This window comes from Lathyrus oleraceus, chromosome 1 (assembly GCF_024323335.1).
Source record: "Lathyrus oleraceus cultivar Zhongwan6 chromosome 1, CAAS_Psat_ZW6_1.0, whole genome shotgun sequence".
NCBI classification, from domain to species: Eukaryota; Viridiplantae; Streptophyta; class Magnoliopsida; order Fabales; family Fabaceae; genus Lathyrus; species Lathyrus oleraceus.
In genome coordinates, this window is record NC_066579.1 from 449,649,352 (window position 1) to 449,670,220 (window position 20,869).

The 20,869-nt window shown below is 34.2% G+C and overlaps 2 protein-coding genes across 2 annotated transcripts; one reads left to right on the top strand and one right to left on the bottom strand.

Annotated features, from left to right (window-relative positions):
* The first annotated feature begins 328 nt into the window (after positions 1–328).
* Positions 329–5,906, top strand: LOC127082938 (uncharacterized). Its single transcript, XM_051023170.1, has 5 exons — positions 329–505; positions 1,990–3,334; positions 4,601–4,858; positions 5,202–5,357; positions 5,454–5,906. Exons 2-5 carry the CDS (start codon positions 1,997–1,999, stop codon positions 5,571–5,573), a joined length of 1,872 nt encoding a protein of 623 aa, XP_050879127.1. The 5' UTR covers positions 329–505; positions 1,990–1,996; the 3' UTR covers positions 5,574–5,906.
* A 510-nt stretch (positions 5,907–6,416) lies between these two features.
* LOC127082929 (lysine-specific demethylase JMJ28) lies at positions 6,417–12,353 on the bottom strand. Its single transcript, XM_051023159.1, has 12 exons — positions 11,418–12,353; positions 11,180–11,298; positions 10,235–10,340; positions 10,009–10,141; positions 9,857–9,920; positions 9,042–9,768; positions 8,497–8,820; positions 7,481–7,954; positions 7,328–7,400; positions 7,157–7,242; positions 6,832–6,951; positions 6,417–6,724 (listed from the first exon to the last, which is right to left on the bottom strand). Exons 1-12 carry the CDS (start codon positions 11,958–11,960, stop codon positions 6,647–6,649), a joined length of 2,847 nt encoding a protein of 948 aa, XP_050879116.1. The 5' UTR covers positions 11,961–12,353; the 3' UTR covers positions 6,417–6,646.
* Between the last annotated feature and the right edge of the window lie 8,516 nt (positions 12,354–20,869).

Sequence of the window (20,869 nt, forward strand, 5' to 3'; positions counted from 1 at the left end):
TAAGAGGGAACTCAATCGATATGATTGAATCTTGTTCATCAAGATTGCAGTAGAATTCTCCATAAAATTTGATAAATTTCCAATAAGGACGCGTGTGTGCACCATGCCATTGATGATTCATGATACTCATAATTAGGAGACATGTCCCCGATCCTTACCTTAGGAGGATCATAGCTATAAGAAAAAACTCACTTCTTGGTATCAATGACTTAAGTCTATTCGATCTCCACAAATTTTTTGATTCTTGTAAACAATAATTTATTTGACCTTACTTTTTTTTAATAAATATTTTGATTGTCACACAAATATATTGAGATATTTAAAATAAGATGAATTTCTTGGACCTTAGGGTTTCTTACATAATTCATGACCGCCTCTAAAACAGAACGTCATTTCACATTCCCATTCATACATCCACAATCACAATCGCACAAAACTGAGGCTCAGCTACTTCATCGCTTCTTCCATTTCTTTCACCAAACTAGCATGTTGTCTCGCTTCCAAGGTTTTCTCTCTTCTCTATTCCGATTTCCTTTCCTTTTTGCATTTCGCGGTAATAACTATGATTATTTCATTCGATTTGTTTCGTTTTCTTGTTTTCATTGTGGTTTGTTCGTTTATTTAATCGAACTATGCAAATAAATAGTCTTTTCTTTCTGGGCTTGAGTTTTAGTTTGATGTATGAAAAAATGCATCATGAGTAAATTAAACACTACCGTGAATCGTTAAATTTCCTATTGTTTTTCAATTCTATGTAGCTAAAGATGCATAATTGGTGATTCTCCATGAATTCATTTCATGTATATCTGTTCAGAGTAATGAAATTGCTCTCTTTGGCTCTAACCTATTTTTTTTGCGTGATGTTTTAATTTGTTATCTTCTCTATATTGGAGAGGTATAGATCTGAATTATTCTACAAAAAAAGTGATATAGAAACCACATTCATTATCTTTGTAGTTGAAATATCTAACTTCCTTAAGTTTCCACAAATGGGTGGTGGAGATTCCAAGAAATGAGGAACTAGTAGTTTGGGCATTTTATACTCTATATTAACTTAGTTTTCACCCCTTGTTTTATAAAACTTAGTTTTCAACCTCTTGATGCCTTTTGGAAGATTGGAAGTTTACTCGTCTGATATTTAGTTAGGGTGTGGTCGAGAAAATAGATAAATTAAGGGATTATTGGATACATTATTATCCTATCGGTGCTCATATTAAAGTTATGTGTGGTCGAGAAAATAGATAAATTAAGGGATTATTGGATACGTTCTTTTCCTATCGGTGCTCATATTAAAGTTATGTGTGGTCGAGAAAATAGATAAATTAAGGGATTATTGGGTATGTTATTATCCTATCGGTGCTCATATTAAAGTTATTTCTACAATTGAAGAGGAAAGATGGTGGAAATAGATTTGGTTTGGTCATGTAGAGAGAAAACCCGTAGATTTTGTGGTAAGGAGAGTATATTAGATAGAGAGGAGTCAAACAATTAGATGTAGAGGAAGAACTAGAAAAATTATAAGAGAAGTTATTAAGAAAGATCTCGAGATTAATTATTTGGATAGAAGTATGGCTTAGGATAGAACATTATTGCAGAAGTGAGCCATGTAGCCGATCCCTCTTAGTGGGATAAGACTTGGTTGTTGTTGTATATCGAAGAGCTTATGGAAATAAACTGTGAAACAACTTATGTAGATGTTATAAGCTATTTTCATAAATTCTCTCAAACACATACATTTACTTGTGTTTATGGCATAAGACAAACATTAAAAACAAGTAAGCTTTAAATAAGCTCTACCAAATGCACCCTTGACACTCATCTACTTTCTATGCTTTTTGTGGTTTTGGCTTATGAGTGAAGAGAAGCTGCTGTAACTAGCATTTCCATAGTAATGGCCTGTTTACGATATTTATGGTTTTAATTATTGGAAATATAGCTGAATTATGTTTTCAAAACATTCTTGTCATTGACATGATTATTCATTTGCAGATTTTTGATGCTTAGAAAAATAAAGGGAGCGGCCCAATCTGTACATAGAATAAATAGAGGCAGATACGTGGAAGTGAGTAGAAATGGGCCAATTGCCTCGGTTGGACCAAATACCCACCACTGCCGGTTCTACATGCATTATAAGTTTCATAGTGCAGCACGTAGTTCATTTTGGTGGCTTGCAACAAGGGAAAGCTTTAACAAGTGCTGTACTTTTAGAAACTTTTCTGTAAGCTCAGCAAGTAATGAAGTCACACATCATTCTCAGATTGCTTGGAAAAGGCTGTACAGAAAGTACTGTTCCAGTGGTGATAGTACATTTTCTCCCACCATAAATATGATTGCTCAAGCAGTGAGCTTGTCTCTGACTCGCTCATATTTGCTGGTTCCTGGTATTTTTGCATTTGCATGTGGAGAGCTTGCATTGTCTCAACGAAGATGGGGAGATGCAGAACGTTACCCATCACATGATGCATTGTATATGCGTGCACGAGATGGGTATAATTACATGTTTACGTTTACATTCATGATAGTTGAAGGTGTTGTCTTATTAGTGAGGGCTTTATATCTAGCTGTATTATTCTCTCCAAGCATTGTGATGGGACCGTTTGCAGATTATTTTGGACCAAAATTTAGGAAACTGTGGCTCCATGTTGTTCTTCGAACACTAGAAAGAGCAGGTCCCGCTTTCATAAAATGGGGTCAGTGGGCAGCTACGCGTCCTGATCTTTTTCCTCGTGATCTATGCACCAAGCTTTCTGAACTTCACAGTAAAGCTCCTGAGCATAGTTTCAGCTACACAAAGAAAACCATAGAAAAAGCATTTAACCGAAAAATTTCCGAAATTTTTGAAAATTTTGAAGAGGTTCCAGTTGCATCTGGAAGCATTGCTCAAGTGCACCGTGCTACATTAAAATATCGGTATCCTGGTAAGCAAGCGAAACCTCTGGTGGTTGCTGTGAAGGTTAGACATCCTGGTGTGGGAGAGTCGATCAGAAGGGATTTTGCTATTATCAATACGGCGGCAAAAATTTCCATGTTCATTCCTGCTCTTAAGTGGTTAAGATTAGACGAGAGTGTACAACAGTTTGCAGTTTTCATGATGTCCCAAGTTGACCTTGCTAGGGAAGCTGCCCATTTAAACCGCTTCATTTATAATTTCCGCAGCTGGAAGGATGTTTCTTTCCCTAAGCCTGTCTATCCACTTGTCCACCCTGCTGTTTTGGTAGAAACATATGAAAAGGGAGAAAGTGTCTCACATTATGTTGATGATTTTCAAGGACATGAACATTTTAAATCTGCTCTTGCTCACATCGGGACTCATGCACTTCTGAAGATGCTTCTGGTAAAATATATTTTATTTGCAAATTTTGATGCCATTGTTATCTTGTGGTTTTGGATAGTCATTTTGGGCATTGTTTATTCGTTATGCGCCATAAAAGGCGAATGTTATAAAGAATGACCTTGCAATGTCATTTTACGTTCATAATATTTATCTCAAGTAATTAGACAGAATATTAGAGAAATTGTTAGCCCATTTAGAAAAATGACAAGTGTAATCCTAAATCAGTGTTTAAAACCCGGATCGGTCATCGACCCGGTGGAGATACTAGGTCAATGGATTACCGGTCGGACTAGTGGGTCATGGTTGGACCACATAAATTAAATTATATTAAAATTATACCTTTATGTGTCTTCTAACTTGTATCCTAAGGACACATGTTTAGGAATCCAAAAGAAGAAATTTTGCATTGAAAAACCAAAATTTGAACTTTTAGAAAATTGAATGCATGGGTTTTAGGATAAATAGTTCTATACTGAGTTCTTTAAGATGTGTCCTTATGGCACTTGTTAGCATTGGCCTAACTTTATTGTGTCATATATTTATTATGTTTTGCTATATTCCATTAAGCTAGATTTTTGTGAATCAAAATATCCAATTGCACTGTGTCTCTTTTTGCTGCTGCATATATTACGTAGCAGCTAGAAAGCGTGCATTTAAATTGCAGCAGCTAGAAAGTTGTTCACATCAATGTGAATGAAAATTTACTAGTCACCTGAAGCTCGGGAGTCAATATGTACTTAAAAAAACTCTCGCGTCAATGGGTTTGACCGGTTTGAGGCCGGTCCAATAGGAGGACCAGACCTATTATGTGTCCGGTTATCGGTTGAACCAGACTGGCCGTCTGGTCTGACGGTCCTAGTGTTTGATGTATTAGGATAACTTGTTTATATAATAAGCAAGTATGAAACGTAAGTTTGACAACACCGAAGTGTATTACTTCGAGTTTTCTAATTTCCCTTTCTTTTGTCGAGAAATATTGCAACAAAAATCCTTTTCTATACAGACTTTGGCTGTTAGAAAATGTCTTTACTGGGATTAGAAATGTCTTTGCGTGCAACTGAAATTTATGGTATAGGAAGATCTAGAAACATTGGGGATGGTCATTAACAAAGATCTAGAAAGTTTTTTTTGACTGCACATGTTCAATCTTATTTAATGTATACATCCTAATCTTTAATATTAAGTAAAAGCGGCATAGTTCCCATAGCAGTTTTAAATATGGAACATCATAAACTTCTAGCATAACCATGCAATCTCTTCTTCCAGGTGGACAACTTCATTCATGCAGATATGCATCCTGGAAATATCCTTGTTCGTGGAAAGTCTAGCAAACGACTTTTCAAATCAAAACCTCATGTAATTTTCCTAGATGTTGGCATGACTGCTGAACTCTCTGGTAGTGATAGGGTAAACTTACTGGAATTTTTCAAATCTGTTGCCCGCCGGGATGGCCGTACCGCTGCAGAATGCGCACTGAGTTTATCAAAGAAACAGAACTGCCCTAATCCAAAGGCTTTTATCGAGGTAATTGTTTTTCCAACTTGCTTTATCAATTTTTTTTCCAGATTACATTGTCAAATTTTTTTCCAGATTACATTGTCAAATTTTTTTCCTGTAGGCTCACATTCATTACAGAATGATGCATTCATTATGGTTTTATTTTGTGATATCTATCTATTGTCAAAACAAAACATATATACAAGTGATGAATAAATCATATATCGACTAATGTGTACAGCTGATTGAAATTGAATGTTGAATATCATTTTATTTTACGAATAATTTGCTTGCGGTCATGGACTCCTTGACTATGAATCTTGCACTATTTCACTCATTATTACCTTTGTTTACCTTTGTTTTCTAACAGGAAGTGGAGGAGTCGTTTACTTTTTGGGGCACCCCTGAAGGTGACATAGTTCATCCTGCAGAGTGCATGGAGCAATTACTTGAGAAAGTTAGGCGTCATAGAGTTAATATTGATGGTAATGTTTGTACTGTCATGGTGACAACCTTGGTTCTTGAGGTAACTATTTTTCTTCTGTTTGCCATGATATTAGACTAAAAAACTTGGAAGTTTCAAGCATTTCTATTTGATGACATGATTCTCCTCATCTTGTAGGGTTGGCAGCGAAAGCTTGATCCCGGGTATGATGTGATGCAGACGCTGCAGACTTTGCTGCTCAGAGCTGATTGGGCAAAGGACCTTTCTTACACAATTGATGGACTTATGGCCCCTTGAACAGAGGAGGCTTTTTCTTTGTTTGATGAGGCTCTTGAGAAACAATTTTGACAACATAACCCCCAAAACATCTCAATGTTCTAAGGGCTCCCTCAAGATTGCCTTTTATTTCTGTTTTTTTTTTAATTTTTAAATTCATTCTTTGAAAAATCTATCCCCTGTATTTTTTTCTTTTATTTTCAACTGTAATCTCTGTGAAGTTTACTAGAAAAATGGAAGTAGAAAGAATAAAGTGATGAACCACGAAAGGCATTGTGATTCTGTTATGTTACTTACAATGTATGATAACAAATTTAACAAGTATATAGACCATATTCCATACGATTCCTATCATTGTTCCTTCCAAACTTGTTAGAATTTAAAGTAATATCATACTGATTTGAATTGTAACGATGTTCAACTGACTAATCTCAGCTGGTACAGTCAATATAGCATTACAGAATGTTAATTAACATAAACAATATATACACCATTCCCATTGATTAAATTAAGCAAAAGAATGAAATTTTGCATACAAAATAAGATATTTGTTAGTTCAAAAAGTGTTTGACTTGTATTTTTAAGACAAAATTTAAAGCACTGTTAAACAAATGTCCCTAGGGCACCTATTAGCATAAGATACTTCTATTCAAGGGTTTATATAGCATGTGCACACAATGTTGTAAATTGTTATTGTTGGACTTTCCATTACACATTATTTCAGCTGCGACTCAGTTAATACAATATACAAGTAAAACCAAAATTGATAACTTTAAACCAACTTCAGGACATTGTAGTCGCATTCCCATATCAAAAAACAGAGCAACCGAACTGATTCACTTCAAAATTGAACAGTTGGAGAAATATTTATAAACCATGAAGTTATTTATTTCAAATTCTTTAAGGTATATGTCACAACAATCCTAAAAAAAAAAGAATAGAATCTGAAAGTAACCAACTGAAGCACCTAAAGTAAAAAAAACTAAACAATTTAAGTACCTTGCTAGATCTTAACGATACTCGATAATAAATCTATAAATAAAGAAAACTACATAGTCCGGAGTTATCTAAGAATATATTTCAACTAAGTTCAATCATGTTTTGGGATTGGAAGTGAGCTCATGTATTTCTTTTATCGCCGTCTCCACACTATTAAGAGCCATTTTCCTTGCCTGTTTTCATGAACACGAACGAGAAACAGATTTTTGTTAATTCATGCCTACAGCTGAAAGAAGAATGTAGAAAATGGAAAGTAATAATGCATCGATGTGTAGTTTACCTCCAGCATGTCTACTTTTGCTATATGGTCTTCAGGAAGCAAATGGATCTCATCAGTCAATTGGATACATTCCGCAACATTCTCAGGAGACATAAATTTCAATACCACATGCACACAACACTGCAGGTCAAGAATCAAATATTCGTCATATAATAATATCTTGCTGTCTAAATTGACTAGAAGTGTAAAACTTTGAAGTATATAAATCATGTTTAGAAAGAATGAATATATCCATTCAAGATAAACTGAGATATTTTTCTGTCTAAATTGCCTAGAAAGGACGGGTCAGATAAGAAAATGTTTAATAATCTAGTTTAGTAGAGACCTTAGAATTCTTAATCTGGTATGGACATCCGGCAGGAACGATAACAGCTTCTCCAACACGTTGCACAAAGGTCCACGGTTCGATATCTGGAAACGATGAAGGGTAAGTCAATGTATTTTTATTAGAGGCATATGATAGATGATACAGAAATATGATTTATGATATACTTACTGAATTCCTCCTTCAGTCTCATTTTGTGAGCAGTGTCCAAAAAGATACTCTGATCTAGAATTGGCTGAACCATCTGCATAATAAGAGAGAGAAAACCAATTATTATCAACTCAAATAGAATCATGTTAAGGAATTGTCTTGTTTGTAACTTGCCTTCTTGCCGTGATATTCACTGGCACAAGAAAATTCATCAGCATGTCTTTTGAGATATTCTAGAAGCTTCGGTTCATCCTGTCTTCGGAAGACATCCCACTGTGCAACAGAATACATTTCAGTGCTTCGAACTGCCTTGTGGAGAGGTAAAGAGCTTAGTGTTTTCTCGGAATCTGAATCTGAATCTGAACAAGAAACAGGTTCTTCATTGTTGGAAGCATTATCCTCTAAACTCCGACTAGGTATTGTTTTGACTTCATTAATGTAAGATGATCTATTGACTCTCCTGTAAAAGTCGGTTCCTTCCATGGCAATACTCTCTGTTTCCTTTTGTTCTTTGTCTTCTACATGCTCAGTAATAATCATTGGCGACCCCCTTTGACACAGAGTTTGATGCTTTTTCAATAACTTAGTTACTTTAGTAAGATGGTCTGGAGAGAGAGGAGCATCTGTGGTATATGCCATAATATCAACCTGGAATTATAAAATCAGACATAGTAAATGACATTTGTTATCTGCATAAAACTGTATTATGAAAAGTGCAATTGAGGCATGGAGCAATGTTATTAATTATGAACCACGCACAAGGTTATTAAAACGAAAAACAATTGTAAAATTTAAACAATGATAAGAGTATAAGATGCAGCATGACTTATTAGTTGTACTAGCTAAACTTCTCACGTTTTTATTTGCAGACCTCACCAAGAATATACTACAAGGAACATGGTTTTCTTGATATACAAGGGACATACGATCATCCGAAGTGAAAAGCATTCCAACCAAGAGGATGCTTTTTACTAAAAAAAGATGAGTAGCTGAGTTATCATGACAGGATACATGCATAGAATATGATCGTGGAAATTCTGTACGCAAAACAAAAATCAGAAGTAGCGTATTTTGTGATATTTCAAATAACTTTTCCATTTCAAACTTCAATGAAACAAAGTAAAAATTTAGGAAACTTTTATTCCAGATATATTCAAGAAACCAAATGCAAGCATAGAAAGGGAACATACCACATCATAAGGTTCATATGAGAGATTTAGCACGGAACAAGCTTCCTTGTCAGTACAGCCATAAGAAATATGGACATATGGTCCTTTGTCATGTTTTGCACTCCCATCTGGCATATATGCCGCTAAATTCAGAAGACCGGACCTGGGATTCATGTATTCTTGAAGTGGAAGAGCATCAATTACTTTAGCAAAATGATCTGGAAACTGTTTTTTGAATAGTTCGGAAGATAACCATCCATTTAATTTCAGCATCTCATGACAATCATTTTTCTGAGGTCGACATCTAAGAGATCCAGTAAAATGCTGTCTAATGTTAACTTCCACCTGCAAGAGTAAGAGTTCCAAAATAATATAATTTTATCAATGGTTTTTTGGTTCAAGGGAAGCTCCATTATCATTAAAAACATGAATAAAAGTATTGAACAAACATTATCTATATGCACCAATGCTATCCAGTCATCAACAGCAATAACTATAGATAACATATTAATTGGAACAAATATTAATTTATATCGATTTAGCATACTCAATTAGTTTATACTGACCTCACACCAATCCAAACAAGCTTCAAGTAAGTCCTTATTATTCTCATATGCTGAAATGCTCTTCTCAAGATAATCACAGAACATGACCAAAGGATCCCAACTGAGGTTTTTTGTACTTCGGAGCACGTCTCGGACTACTACAGGATGGCCTTTTCCCCAGTGTTTCTGAAAGTGTTCGAAATGATCTGAACTGATGGTGAAAGCTGTGGGATAAAATAAGCAATTATCATTAGAATCTTCTCTTCGAGCCGCTTCTTGTGATTGCTTATGTCTGTTGGTTTTATGATTTGTGTCAATACAAAGTGAACAACTTGAATTTTTATCCAAAATTTCAGGAACTTCATAGCTGCAAACTACTTCTTCTGCCTTCGTTTCCATTTCTTCGATCCAACTTAAAGGAAAAACACATCTCAAGTCAAGGTGGGTATTACCACAACCACCTAGCTCTGTAGGAGGACATGATACACTGTCGGTAGTACCATTACAACCAGTCCAATCAGATAACAGTGAAGTATCAGTTACATCATCGCTAGAAATAGTATTATCATCCGAAAGGTAACTTTCGTTATCAATGCAAGCGTCCATTTTGTCAGGTATCTCAGTTGTCAAATTTATATGCTCAAAAGGGCTTCCCTGACTCAATGCCTGGCAACATCTTAAGCATAGACTGTAGGAACAGCTCAGACAGCTTCTATGAAGATTCAGAATCGACGAGTTGCAGTAATTGCTGAGACAATTGTTCAATAAATACTTGTTAGAAAGAAGCATTAGAAAATAATTTGAAATTTCACTACAGTACGAGACAAAAAGATTACCAGTTATTTTTCTCATTGCGGCCAAATTCGACTTGCTTGATGAGAATATCAGAAATATTTTTCCCTGCCAAACATAAGTCGTCTAAGATAGCTGTATCTAATAAACAAAACTTGTTCATAAACTGTTAAATCAGAAGAGCAATAGTTACTACCTTTATTTTTCGCTTCTGTTTCTAGCTCTGTACGCTGCTCCTCACTTATTTGTTTTAGTACAGGAAGGAGCATACAGATCAAATAATGAAAATGCAATATCCTATCAACACTATTTCTCCCAGCCAAATGGTCCTGAAACAAAACGGGATAAAATTGAAGTGTCAACAACTGCGCTAAAGAAAAAACTATCCTAACAGAAAAAAATTCGTTTTTTTGATATCAGACCTTACTTTCATTGTCTTTACTAAGACCTGCCCGGCAATATTTACATGTACAAGATCCTCGACAAACTGGACACGCCATCTTAGCCTCATTAGGAGTCTCGGAATACCTAAATTGTTTCTTCGAAAAATTGTCAAGTGTTTCATATTTTGATCATCAATATACAAGTACAGGTGACAGAAATCATATCAGTCAATTATCAATCAGCATGGTTCTACTATTTCGAAAATACAAAAGATCTATCAAGTACGGAAACATGTAGTTTGCAGCTAACATGTACTCGTCGACACCAGCAACAATTTGAAAAAAATAGAATAAATTGAACGTAATCACAAATGTCAGTGTCGATGTCTGACACTGACACACCTTTTTTTTAGAGGAGTCTGTGCTATAGAGCAAAAGGTAACATCCAATGAATAATCTCAAATAAAGTAGATCAAGCCGCAGCTTTATAATTATTCATGCATCAGAATTTTCAAAAATATACTACAGTCAATAATATACAATGTTGATAATAACGCACCAAGTATACTCGGAGCAAAATCAAGCAAAAAATTAAACCATACATGCATAACCTATGAACCTATGAAGCAAAGGACACAAACACGGACACCGACATGTCGACACCAATAACGCCCGTAATAATTTGACACAATGAATAAACTAAACGTAATCACAAATGTCGGTGTAGTGTCGGGCACAGACACAACTTTTCCAAAGCTCATGAAGCATGGACACCGACACGACACCGACACCTCGACAATGGTAACACCGGTACTAATTTGACACAATGAATAAATTGAATGTAATCACAAGTGTAGGTGTCCGACACAATACACCTTTTTTTTTCCAGAGGTATCATGCTTACATAGCGCACATCAGATAATGATGTCACATACATCAAATCATGCTTATAATCAGAATAAATGAACATAAACAAGTTCCAACCTTCGTTTAATGCAATCAAGACAGAAGAACTCTTTCTGGCAGTTGGAACACTTTATAAGATTCCCAGAATCACTACTCTGGCAACAATGACACTTCTTCCTCCCACACTTCTTCAAAACCTGAAAAAACACAAACACACAACAACAACAACAACAACAAAACATTAGCACACAACAACAACAACAATGTGATGTGTGATTGATTAAAAAAAACACTAAAAATCGACAGGAAAAAAAACCTGCAAATTATCAAAAGGGACCCTCCTATCAACATTCTTGGACCTGAAGTAACGTGGCGCAATAAACGTTTTACCATTACTCTGAAACTCCACATCACATGGTGTTGAAACCGGAGCAATTTCCATAACCCCATTAGGCAATTCTTTCCTCAATTCAGCCTCACTGTAATGCAATTCCGTTTCCTCATTGTTGTTCCTCTTCACATTCTTCTTCTTCTTATCAACCTCTCTCTCCAACACCATCCTTATCAACTCCAATTGCACATCAACATGCTTCTTCTTCTTCTTCTTCTTTTTGTTCTTTGACCTAATTTCAACGACGTCGTTTTTCTTCTTTTTCTTCTTCACCTTCATGTCCCTTGAAAGTTTCAGTGACTCGGGTACCCTCTCTTTGTTCTGCCGATGCCGACCTTGCAGATAGTGAACCTCGCATAACTTCACGTTTTCCATCGCTTTCCGTTTGCACCGCCATTGCCGTCCGTCGGTGCGGCTGCATCGGAGATCGTCCGGCGGAACCTCCTCCTTTGTTGATTTTTTCACCATCAAAAAATAATTGAATTTTCAAATTTTTTTTTCTGATGAGGAATTAGGTTTTTTTCTGGGGAAAAAGTGAAGACGCAGCACTCAGAAACAGAAAAGGGAAAAGTATTTTTTTGTTTAGGGCTAAAAAATTAGTTTATTATGTATTTATATCGGATTTGGATCCTCTGACACGACGAGATCGTCTATGATAAGTCTAAATCTGATTTAGATCTTCAACAAAGTCGTTGTTTGTGATAGGAAGACGTTGTTTGTGATGGGTTTAAGTCTGATTTAGATTCGTTGTAATACGATTCCAACGACGTCCTTTTATAATAGATTTAAGTCGAATTTAGATTCGTCTTAATATGTCAACAAGAAAATCGTTTAGTCGGATTTGAATTCGCTGCAACGAAGTCGTTTACGACGGATTTTTTATCTGATTTGGATTATGCACTCTAGAGGCCCATTTATGAATAGAATGAGATATTAATGTTGATGTAATGGTAGGAAGTTAGAGAGTCTTATTTAGTTTTGAAATTCTCAATTTAGTAACAATTTGGATCCTTAATTGATATGCACTTGTCTTTTGGTTAGTTAGATGAAGATAGAATGAGATGAAATTTAACTTTTGTTTTAGTTTTTATTTTTGTTTTCTTTCTGCATGATGAATGCAAAACTCATAATGTGGATTGTTTTAGCTACTATTTTTCTTGTAAAACAAAATGAAATTCATGATGCAGTATCATGTTTAGGTAACTAGTTTAGATATATGAAACATAGTAATGTAAGTTTTTCTTGTGTGTCTCAAATCAATGTTTTTTATAGAACAATCTTAAATCTGATGTAAGACTATAACAGTGTCTCAACCAGTGTTTTGCAAGTTTTTATACATAGTTGTGAATCTTAAAAATACTTCTTTTAAAGAGGTTAGTTTCCAAGACTCTACATTTGTTTGGTCGTACTACGTGTTTGCGATCGAAATAACATAAATAACATGTTAACCTCGAGCTGTGTTTTGTAACTTTTTTTCGATTTTTTACTTGAGTGATTTGGCAGCATTTCTGTTGAAATTTCGCTCATAAACTTTTATGAGAAATGCTTGCGACAACCATATAAAATGAAAGTGTTTTGACTTGACTATTCGTAAGTTTAATAATTTGTATACAACATAGACATGAACCTCCAAAATTTTATGTTGTTTTTTGAGGAATCTTTTAAGTTCTTAAGTACATTGGAGATTGCAGGTGAACTTAATTTAACTATAAGCAATTATTTTGTAATCTTTGTTTTTTTTTTGTTGAGATGTGACTTTTTTTGATATAGCTGCTAAAAGGATCTATAGCTACTAGCTAGTATCTTATTTTGTTTTTGTGATTATACTTTTCCTTAAGGCAAGTGGCTGAGTTCAAATGTTAGCTGAGTTCAAATGTTGTAAAGTTTCACTTTCTAATTTAATAATAGATAACATACTATTAATTAGTAGAGTTGTTTTTAATTATAGATCTCAACATGATGTTAACAAGTGGAAAAAGAGAGGAGTTTTACCTAATAGACAGAAACATAATTCGTTCAAACTTTTTCTTATGTGATTTAAATATTTTCTGCACAAAAACTAAATAGATGATTTTTTTGCAATGTTTATAATAGCTATAATGTTGCTACATGCTCAAACACGGGTTTGAACTTGAAGCTTGCATGATTGAGCAACAATAGTATTCAGATTATTTCATTTAAGAAAATTAGAATCACGTTTGTTGTATGTAATTTTTTTTGAAAGAGAAAAGACTTAAAAAAATCATGTCTCTAATTTTGTGAAGAACTAAACTGAGGTTTACATCAAATAAGTTATAAGTATTTTTAGAAACATGAAATATATGTGATAATAGCATTTTATTTTATAATGAAATATATGTGATAATTTAGAGAGAAAAAAAAAGAGAAATACTATATAACAGTCAAAAAAATGAACAAAGGAAAATACTGTTTTTTTTACTCTACGTAGTTAATGTGCATAGATTTTGCATGTTTATTTTATGAAAGTATAATTGAAGGAACCTCAGAAGTAAATTAATTTATATTGAGCATTTATTCTTTCTTGTTTGTTTAAAAAAAAGAGTCTATATGATATATTAAAGGTTAGATACTTATGTTATGAAGTCTAATTCTAAACACCGGAAACTATCTAAATTTAAGTATGTGTTCTATGTCTTACTTTTATTTAAATTTCAACCAATTATATTCCAAGTTCAAACATTTACTTTTAAAATAGACTCCTATTACCGAACATGTCAAAATAGATAGGAGTTATAAATAAATCAGAAAAAATCAATTAAATTGATAATTTAAATCAAATCAAATCGAAATAAAATCAAATATTTTTAGTTTGTCTTAAAAATCGAACCGAACCAATAAAAATTGATGTAGTTTGGTTTGATTATCGGTTTTAGTTTTTAGAAACCGCCAAATCGATGAACCAAATCAATGAATATAATTACGCTCTAAGTCTTTTATTCTATCCATCGTTAAGTCCAAATTTTGTATCGATTAAATCATTTTCCATATTTGTTTACATTTCATTCCTTTAAGAAAAATACATATCTAGAACCAAATTCCAAAACATCGAAAGTAGAAATGATAAGTCACAAAAACTTACTTTCATGGAACTGCTGCTCCCGTTGTCCGCCACAATTGTTGTTTTCTCTACCGTCGTTCTAATATGCTACGATCGCATTCTTCATGTTCAAGTCCTCTTTGTTAATTTTTATAGTTTTTTTTTTACCTTTTTGTTTTTTCTTCAACAAAATTCCTTCTAGTCTTTTTACATAATAATTATTTTTACCTTTTTTGTATTTGAGGTGTGAAACGTGTTAGCTAATGTGTGTTTTATTTTATTGAATTCTATTTGTTAAGCTTTCAAATTCCTTATTAATCTTTTGATGTCAAAGTGTCAACTTTTATATTTGATAATCATCTTATTTCATTTCATGATGCAATGAAAATCATATTATTATTTCGCATGGATTAAGAATAATTTGTAATTTGTTTGAAAAAATAGAATATAAAATAAACTACATGAAATGTATTATATTAAAAATAATAGCATAAAATACACCAAAAAATACGACAGTGTAGAATACACTGATGAATATAATACTTTAGAAAAAATATTATAAACCGATCAACCAAATCAAACAAAACTGAACCAAACCGGTTAGTTTGGTTCGATTGCATTTTGAAAAAATATTAAAAACCGAATCAAACCAAACCAATGGAAATATCATCGATTAAATTTTTTTTTAACCAAAAATAGTCCAAACTAAACCGATTACACGCCTAAAAATACATAGATTACGAATACATTACATCAAGATGAGAAGTATTACCTATAATGATTGTGACAAAGTAGCACAGGCAATGATTAAGTGTATCTTTAGATTAGCTTTTGAAAGATGAAAAATCAATTTCATAGATATAGAACTAATTTTAGAATGATTTTGAGAAGGTCGTCCACTACAGTCTCAAATGGGAAAATTATACTATTGATAATGAGAATTTCCTACTAGATATCTAGCTCAACAAAAATTGACAACACCACCGAAGAAATGCAAATTGTGGGGCTGACTTATCTTGAATATTGGGTCACATAGGCCCAAAAAAGAGAGCTTGAGGGAGATTTATCAGTTGAAGATGTGAGTCTAATGCTTAAGCCAAAGCCAAGGTTGAGAAGTCCACTCGAGAGATGATCACGCATGTGAAGTCGTTGTTCATAAAGGCTTTAGTTAATGGTAAAGATGTTTAGTGAGTCTTCGTGGACAAGAGTGTTGTTCTAAATTTTATGTCATTTCTAACGTTAATAAATTAAGGAATAATATGGAAGACTTATTCCAACCAACATAAAAATGACTAACTTCATGGGCATAACATCTATCACAATTGGAGAAATTGTGGAAGATGTGGTGGTGGGTCAAAAGAAGGGAAGTCAGATTTTTCTTTTGACTTTTGGAAAACCTTCATATTATTGAGAAAAAACAAATAAATTATAGAGAAAAAGAGAATACAGTAACAACACAACACAAGAGGTTAACATAAAAATTCTAAAATTAGAGAAAAATCACGACCGTTGTCAAATGACAACTAGAGAATAACACTATGTGAACATTATTATAACATATAGACTATCCCCAACCACCCAAAATCTCCAATACACCCATACTCTCTAAAAAAATAACTATCTTTCACAACACTCTAAACCAAGAGTATAAGAGAAAAATATAGAAAGTCAAATACAAACTTAAAGTACTTTTGACGGCTACATCTTTGAATAAAGTTGTATCCTTAATATAGCCTTGGACTCTTTCATCATCCATAAAACTAACCGATGTGAGACTTTTTCAACTAGTATATTTTCACCAATCCCAACAATCTCCATCTTTTTTGAAAATAGTACATAAGCTTTCATTATCTTCAATGGCAATCATACTCCACCATAAAGAGTATTAACATGTATATATATTCAACAAACATCAACAATCTCCACCAAGATTGAAAATAATACATAAACTTTCGTTGACTTCACTGACAATCATACTCACCATAAAAATATACTCACTTGAAGCTACACCACTCCAAGAATTTTCACATTGTCTTCACTAACAATCATATTTTTAAAAACTATCATACTCCATCTAAAGAAGAGTATAATTCACTCGAAGCTAAATTACTTCAAGAATTTTCACATGTCGAAAATCAGGTTGAAACATTATGGTGCAACTTCCTTGTTGGAAGGAAGCTCTTCAACCACCGACATAATCTTGCATCTTGTGTGATATTGACTGTATCAACACATCTTTAACTTGAACTTTACACAAGTCAAAAAAAATCTTCCATCAATTTTCTCTAACCCAAACTGCACAGCGGTATATTTGACTGCAACTTAACAACTCTTCCGCAACACTACCCTTCTTTTCTGATGTGGAAGATCAGACAAAACTGCAACCATGAGCATACTATGAACACTTATCCCCTTATCGAACCAAAAGCTCTTATACCAGTTAACGACTTCTCGACAAGTGTACCGATAGTATCGCAGTAATAAAATATCGAATTCATAGGGACAACTTTTTAATAAGATAAAAAGTGTGCAATATATAGAAAATAGTAAATGGGAGGGGGGGTCAGATTTCAAAGCAAAAATAAATAAAGAGTTCAGATAGAATTATAGAAGCGGTCAGATTGGGTATAAAATCCCTTATTTCTCTATTATTGATGTTTGATGCCTTACATGAATAATCTCATCACTATAATCCCACGACGAATTAATAAAATCTCTATAATTAATCCCTTGCGATATAACTCACTAATCACTACTCGAAGCTTCCTATCCCTAATCCACTAGCGTAAGTAGGATTAGGCAATGAAACAAAGCGTTAGTTCACTAGCCACTACTTGGGGTTTTCTATTCATAGTTAATCATCGTAAGCATGACAACTGCCCTAGGTCTAATATATATTCTAATGGTCAGTATTCCCTATGCATCCAAAATCAGATTAAAAGAGTATCTCACATAAAAAGTATTACGAACATGAAACAATTGAATATAATAAAAATTAAAGCATTCATGCAAAGTCAAATCATCATATTGCCCAACAATATTGAAATAGTTTCATCAAAAGACAACCTAACCTAGAGGAGTTTAGCTACTTATAATTCAAAATACAATACGAAAAACAATTAAGGAGAAATGCATATAAGATTCCTTGAAGGATTGACCTCCAATGACTCCAAATGCTCTAAAAACCCACTTCTAATGCTACAAAAGCATACTCTTTATGCCAAAATTTATAACCCTTAAGAAAGTGCAGAAAATCCCCTTTAATAGCCTTCAGAATGGACTAGAGCGCGTCAAAAAGCCCATAAAAGGAGCCATCGTGCGCGTGATGACCTGCATCACACGTGCGATGCAGCCTTTAGGTCCATATCATGCGTGCGATATTGCGCGTGATTATTCCAGTGGTTGCATGCTTTTGCCCCCCTTTTTACCCGATTTTTCACTAAGTCCAATTTCTTCATACTTAGCTATTTTTTCCTTATTCTTTGGTCTTTCTTCTTCATCTTTGCTCCTATTTGACTTATTTTGATCCGTTTCTTCGACCAATTTTATGCAATGACAAACTGTCATCACAACTCCAAACTTGAATGGTTGCTTGTCCTCAAGTAACTTGCCTACAACTACACATTTCAATAGAAAACAAGTCACAAAATAACAATTGAACATCGTCCTATAATTTTATTTATCTGGCCTCGTTCTAGCTTCCCATTCCCATATGGAAAATTTGGAAAACATCCTCAAACTTTGACGAATACTCAACCTGTCTCTCATCTCATTTTAACCCACTCAATGGATAAGGTCATCTCTCAATCAACATACAAAAACGTTTATGCTTAGCTTGATCATGTTCTAATATAATTCATCAAAGAAATAAAAAAACACACATTTGAGGACTTTTTAGGTTGCATCTTGGCTTATGTTTGGGTAAAATATTTTTGGGAAAGTAGGTTTAAACCTTTGGAGTTAGGTGCCTAATTCCCCTTCTATCATCATACCCGTTTGTTCCTTCTTAGTGGTATTAAAGACTTTTATATTGTGGTCCTTAATATTCTTAACATTCATTTAGTTTTTTTAAGAAGTATCTTTTTCCACTTCTTATTTTCTTCACAATTTTTGAATTTTGACCAATTTTCTCTAGTACCCCAACCCTAAACTTAAAACTTTGACCACTTTCAAGAGCAACCCTAAACTTAATATTTTTCATACCACTTAAGAACTCAAATTCTACCTAACTCCAAAGAGAGGGTGGAAAGGTAAGACCTTTCAAGTCATACGGCTAAAAATTAAGGTTAAGTCACCGAAAGAAAGGTTAAGCTCAAAGTCGTTAGCAACGAACATACCTATTATTACATGGTGGTTTTAAAAGGCTCAAAGTTATAAACAAACAACTACCTCAGTGTGTGTTAATCAATCAAGACAAATTTAATCGGAAATAGATCAAACCAAATAAAACAATACTGCATGGATACACTCAATAAGAAAGAATAGTGAATAATGGAATTTATTTGGCTCAAATCTTACTATTTGAGGTATATGAAGGTTGAGTACAAGTCCTTTGATTCTTTTCCCATCCCTTTCCTTCAAGTTGTAAGTTGTTTTCCTGATGATCAAGTTCTTTTTGGATCATTTGTTCAATGTTAAAGTCATAAACTTGTAAATCCGGAAAGAAAAAAAACACAACTATAAACTTGTTCATTAAAGACAACATGGATAGTCATGGAAAGGAATACTCAAGTATCTAATTCATCGCATGGAAGGTCTCAAATAACATAATGTAAATTCTACAAAAACAAAAAAACTAGTTATAAAAGATGGGTTGCCTCCTATTAAGTGCTTCCTTTCCGCCATTAGCTTGACAGTTCATGCCTAAGGTACGTCAGACGTAAGGGATACCCTCACGCCAGTCAATTCACTTGTTTCTTTTCCTTTGTCAACCTTACTACCTTTTTCCTCCAGATGGTAGCAAGTATCCAAGTCCTCCAAATACATTCTCCAATCATACACCTTGAAAACCATTTTTTCTTTGTTGAACTTCAAGACAAGTTCACCCATTTCCACATTTATCTTTGCTTTCCCGGTTGCCAAGAATGGACGTCCAAGAATAATATACCCTCCTGAATCTCCCTTTGTATCAAGCACCACAAAATATGTAGGAAACACTAAACCACCGACATGTACTAACTGTTGGAGAATTGCCATCCAAGGCGCAACGGAATTTAAAATTTCTCCATTTAGTGATCCTTACGAATGGGAATGATCAGTGATAGAATCGTTACCTCTTGTGGCGATTCAAACCTTTGGTGCAAATCTCTGATAATGATCAAAACCTTTGATACAGATCCACGGGCCGATCACGAACGTTGAACGATGACAACGTCTCTACTCAGTCCACACGAACGGATTCCTTCAATCGCAGTGCTAGCTGTTATGAATGAAGGCTTTGAGTGAGAGAGAGATACGAAATTCCAACTCTTCAGTTGTGTTGTATTCCCATGCAAAGCTTCTGCATAAGAGCTCTATTTATAGAACCACTTGTGTGGGCTTCAAGCCAAAAATCCCACTTAAGTGCATTTTGGCCTATATCTCATAATATGCCAAAATCACTTAAGTACTTGGTACCTTACCATATTTCGTATTCTACTTAAGTACACCGTATCTTACGATGTTCCTTAATTATTCTATCTCTCATCAATCCGTCCTTTGTGTGTGACCCTATAGGTTTTCGCGACGTTGGCAATTATATTAAATCACGCATTTAACATAATAAACAGTGAGCAGTATCTAGCAACACATCACTGCTATCCAAGTCACGAAAATGTCATGTGATCTGACAAAACCTCCTGTGATAATAATTATGTGTATAATTACCCCTTTGCCCTTATGTCTATATTGAACACAAGGTATAGACCGTGTCACCCTTGTCCAGTTCAATATTGGGCCCATAGACATTTATCCTGTTACGCAGGATTGGCAAATTGCATCTAGGACACTCATGTCCCTCAGCATGCTTCGTGGAGTACTCATCAACTGTCTTTATGGTCATCCAGTTACGGATAACGTTGGATCAATAATAAAGCACTCAACTCTACATCTAGGATCCATAGTGGTTTCAGGTCGAAGAGTGGTATACACTATTATCACCATGAGAATAACTTATGACACTTTGCATAACTTTCTATATAGTATTCTCATAGCGGGTCAATCCGGTACAAATATTACTCCTAATATTCATACCTATGTTTAAGACTTGATAACTCTTTATCCATGATCCATGAGATGTGATCATCAGTCTACAAACATAATAGTCTTAATGCTTTAATGT